At 34.6% G+C, this 5,143-nt stretch overlaps 1 protein-coding gene across 1 annotated transcript; it reads right to left on the bottom strand.

Moving 5' to 3' along the window:
• Positions 1-3,298: 3,298 nt before the first annotated feature.
• LOC147476554 (uncharacterized) lies at positions 3,299-3,763 on the bottom strand. Its single transcript, XM_086585762.1, has one exon. It carries the CDS (start codon positions 3,761-3,763, stop codon positions 3,299-3,301), a length of 465 nt encoding a protein of 154 aa, XP_086441888.1.
• Between the last annotated feature and the right edge of the window lie 1,380 nt (positions 3,764-5,143).

Genomic DNA, 5,143 nt, shown 5'->3' with positions numbered 1-5,143 from the left:
GCTTGTAGCCTTTTTTTTTTCTTAGTTCACCATTGTTCTTGGGGTTATATATTCAGATAGATTAATATAGAGCTCATATTAGCCGGCTTAAAGGCAAGGCGAAGGCATCAAGATTCAAGAGTTGAATATCTAGTCATTGGTGATGTTGCTGATCATGCCTAACACATATTTGGTGCAAGTTTTTAGTTCTTTGGTATATACATATTCCCATACATATTTCCTCAATCATCTTAACATATGATAAGAATCATATAACATCACTTTGATAAATACATATTCCCTTATACTTAAATACATAATAGACTTTGTTTTAAATGTATAAAAAAAATAAACTAAAGTGATATAATATAATACAATAAATTTTAAAATACTAAAAATATTTGAAAACAGTAAGGGTAAAATTAATAACTACTATTTAACATCTAATCGATTTATAATAACATTATTAATTTGCAGATTAATTAGAACTCTTTTTAATTAATGCGTATTATTTTGTCAAGGTTCTAATGTATTTTTTGCCACAATTTGGTGGAGGCATACTCAATCAACTATAGAATCATTTTTTATAGGTTAAGTATAGATGTTTTAAACATTTTGTTTGTTCGATTTTTACTTCAAGTGTTTAGCATAAATGGTACAATTAACATGAGTGGCCACAGGATCATAGGAATTTAGGCATGTAAAACAAACAAACTCATTACTCACGTGGCCCTAGATCTCTTTGAGCCCCTACGTCTTTCAATTGATGCGTGATGTTGACAACCCACGAAATATTGAAATGCCAATGAAACATGTGAATACATTTTCATCCTTATAATCCAATGCTTATTGCCCATCTTTTATAGTTATAGAGGCAATTATTGGTGTTTAAGAAATAACTAGCTTTCGAACCCGTCATACGAACGGGTGCCGTTATAAAAGTATTAGTAACTATGCATAACTATGAGATATGAGTATTATATTGGCCACTCATCCAAATTTCTTGCAATGTGAAAATCCCACTTTCAATAAAAAGAAAGAACCCGCTCTTGATAAAACTCTTCGACTTTTTTGTTATTGTTTAATTAGTAATATAAGTTTGATTGAAGTTTTGGGAGAATGCCCAAGGAGGCGAAGATCACATTGACGCTAATTGAATTATTTACGACATATTCTAATTAAATTTCTGAATTTTATAATTTCCAATTTTAGGTGAATAACGAGATTCAGTTAAAGCGGACGTTGGCTTAAATAAATTTTATAACTATAGATTTAGTTAAAGTGGACGTTGGGTTTAAATAAATCATATACCAAACCAAAACAAATTACATGTCAATAGAATTAGGCAAAAAGTTAATTTCCAACTTTTTTTTTTCTATATCAGGCCACCTGCAAGCAATTAAAGGTCATATAGAGGTCACCAATAGGACGTGACAAACCATTCAACAACTACAACAGGCTATCAGGTGGCCAATCCATGGACGCTGATGTTTTCAACATAGCAATTGAATATTGTGAACAACAAACTAAATTACAAATCAAAAATTATAAAATAGTTCATGCTGAATCTAAGTTTGCCATCACTTGCATCCTGCATGGACTGGCAACACCGTTTTCAGTGTATTGAGAAATCACCTGCAGGTGAGAAATTGTATTATGTTATCACTTCAGATAATCATGGTCAATAGAATTATAGAACTTCTATGTGAATGTCCCAATAAACATTGTGAAATCAAGTGTAAAAACAAATAGGCTGTGTTTGTCCATTCACCAGCCACAGTAGGCCACTACTTGGACCACACATTGATTTCAACTCAAATCTCAATGCACCACATCGAAATACTGATAAAGATTTCTCATGTGATACAGGTGCATAAAGTTAAATTTCCACCACACTAATATCTTTATACAAAAAAATAAGGGAAAAAAAACTTGCAACATATTTTTGCAGAATCACCAAGAAAATGAATTATTTAAGTTGCAAAATTAATTATGAAGTAAAGTAACCAAAAGACCACAAATTCCGCAAATAAGGATGACATAGAGGTTTATTGCGACAAAACTTCTAGATACACGATATTTGTAGTGCAATTAGAAGCATCTGGTAGAAGGATGACACTAATTCTTTTTCATTATGTGCATCTTGAGAGGGCCACATACAATTGTCCATGATTGAAAACAAGTGTCCGTAGATCTATCCCAACATACTTGACTGATTGTCCTTGTGATTTATTTATCATCATTCCATATACGAGTTTTACAGGGAATTGACTCCGTGTCATTGGAACTGCTATGCCATTAGATGAAAGCGTCAAAGAAATTCTCGGGAGAAGTACCAGCTCACTTGCTTTGTCTCCAGTTAAAATCCTAGCCTGAATCACTTTTGGAGCACATTGAAGAACTATTAGTCGTGTTCCATTGCAAAGTCCATTTCTTGGTGCTATATTTCTGAGCAGCATAATCGGGCTCCCACGTTTTAGCTTTAGTTGGAAAGGAGGTAAACTTGAGGGATCAAGTGAATTCAAAAACTCACTTGGATAATCACCTCCATTCGCAGGAGAGTCGCCATCTTTTTCAACTGATTTATCTGCTACTTAATATTCAATAACATCTCCAGGAAGCAATTTTAAGGCAATCTCATTGATTTCCTTGACATCGTCACTACGTGCATCTAGAATAGTACGGTCTCTTAGTAAATTAGCTGAAGTTGTGCCCTCTACATTCAAATTTGGATACACATAGTAAATGAGTTCTTCGAGATTTCTGCAATGTCGTATCCCAGATCGAAGCTCTACCATATCTTTTGGATTCGTTCTAATCTAAACAAATCAGTTAAACTTAAACGATGAGCTACTATATATGTAAGAATAGTATTTGCAAAAATACTGTTCAAAATAAATGGTTAAAGTAGATATTTTACCTCTTTCAAATAGTTTGCAAAGTCGATGTTATCTGGCTTTGTCATATCAAGCCACATGTTTTGAACCAGATGCAAGACTTCCACATGTCTCCAGAGTGGAGATCGTCTCAATGATGTAGCGACAAATTCTTCACGGACACCTTTCGGTATAACAGGAAAAGTTTGCCTAAAATCCCCTTTGAGAATCACAGTGATTCCACCAAATGGTTGCTTATTGCAACATATATCCTGGAGCGATCTATTAACAACTTCTACACAGTGTCTATGTTACATGGGGACTTCATCCCAAATAATAAGTTTCGTCTCTTTGAAAAGTTTAGCTTGCAATGATTCTTTATCAAATCCACATACTGTGTCTTCTAAAACATCTAGTGGTAACCTAAATGTTGAGTGGGTAGTTCAGCCTCCAGACAATAATAAAGACACAATTCCAGAAGAAGCCATCATAATCACAATATTATCGATACTACGATATGATGCTGCAATTGTATTGTATAGAAATGTTTTTCCAGTACCCGCAGCTTCATTTAAGAAAAATAATTTTCCTTTAGCATTGTGCACATAATCCGTCACTACATTGAAAGCTTGGCGTTGCTCTTCATTGAGACGACTGACATTATCATTTGCCACCTGTTGTAGTCCCTCATACTGAAGTTGTTGTTGCTCCAAAATAAGTCTATTGCCAACTACCTTCTTCCAATTTTCTCTTGGTAGTGGCATGTCTGGGAAATCTAAAAACTTCTTACCACTCTCAAAAAGGATTTGGTCCAATAAAAATAAGCCGTAGTCTTTTGCTTGGTCGTCAGATGGATTTGAAATGAGAAACAATTTTTTCATCTTGGGTGCAAGATCATCACAGTGCATATTTGTAATGCAAATCTATCCCATAATAGTTCTGGATGTGTTAGAGTGCACTCTTGAAGGATAAGACTGAAAAGTTTTCATAGTTGATACCCAGTTTGCATTACAGTTGTTGTAGGGGGGATTTCCCTTCACTGAATAGATGACACGTGTATGGAAAATAACCTAAGACTATTGATAAGAGCCCAAAAATGTAGTTTTAACCCCTTAACAATAATACTTTTAGACCAAATATGCGAGTAATAAATAAGAGTTAATGCTAATTACATGCTTTTATGTATTTTAGGTATTAAAATTAATTATGTGCAGAAATGTGCCACTTTGGCGATATAAAGGAGCAAGGGTTGGTTGCTAAGAAGTTTTGGGATTAAAGGCCAAGACGGGCATAAACAGCACACAAAAGTCAGCAGAACTTCCGAATACCGTATCTTTGGACTCAAGCCTCGGAATTAGGTGTACCTTATGTCAAAGCGACCAGCTCGGAAAGAGCTTTCCAATGGTTTAAACCTTGACCCAATCAGAGGAGCAAAAGTGGACAAAAATGCTGTTGAAGTCAAAGCCAGGTGAAAAGGGCCCTGTGGACTGAAGAAATTGGGCTTTGGGCTCAATTTTTCGGCCCAAAACATGGACCCTTAGCCCATGCACGAAAATGTGGATCTGGTCTCCTCCATTTCCACACACAAGACTTAGCTCTTAAGTATCAATTAGGTTAGGATAGAAAGTAGCCATTAAAGCTTAGTTCTAAATCTAGTTTTTCAATTAATTAATTAGTTGTTATTAGGTGTTTTAATTTGAAGATTGAATGATTGTTATTTAGTTGTTAGATTAATAAAATATTTAGTTCTTGATAATCTAATTTTGTTTTCCATTAATTATTAGTTTCAATTCTTAGATTTACTTATTTGTCATTATTAGTTTAAATCAATTATTGCATGAGTAGTTTCCATTTGAGTTTAAATAAGCAAAGTTCCAATCTTTTTATGATGTCTAGTTTTAATTCATATGGAAATGATAGTTTGATGAATCAAGGCTAAACCTCTGATAAGAGCCCAAAACTGTAGTTTTAACCCTTAATAATCATCTTTGTTTAGACCAATTATGTGAATAATAAGTAAGAGTTAATCTCGATTACGTGTTTTTTATGCATTTCGGGCTTCAAAGTCCATTATAATGTAAGAACTGTGCCACTTTAGCGAGATAAAGGAGCAAAAGTCAGCAAAACTTCCGAATGCCATATCTTTGGACTCAGACCTCGGAATGGGGCCTACCTTATGTCAAAACGACCGGCTCGGAAAGAGCTTTCCAATGGTCCAAGCCTTGACCCAATCAGAGGAGCAGAAGTGGACGAAAAGTCTGTGGAAGCCAACTGCAGCTGAAGAGGCC

The sequence above is a fragment of the Coptis chinensis genome, chromosome 9 (assembly GCF_015680905.1).
Source record: "Coptis chinensis isolate HL-2020 chromosome 9, ASM1568090v1, whole genome shotgun sequence".
NCBI lineage: Eukaryota > Viridiplantae > Streptophyta > Magnoliopsida > Ranunculales > Ranunculaceae > Coptis > Coptis chinensis.
The sequence above is the reverse complement of the archived record's forward strand: the minus strand, read 5'-3'. Positions and strand labels throughout refer to the sequence as shown.

Excerpts from the sequence above, each read along its gene's own strand:
- LOC147476554 (XM_086585762.1), bottom strand. The coding sequence starts at position 3,763 with ATGCACTGTGATGATCTTGCACCCAAGATGAAAAAATTGTTTCTCATT.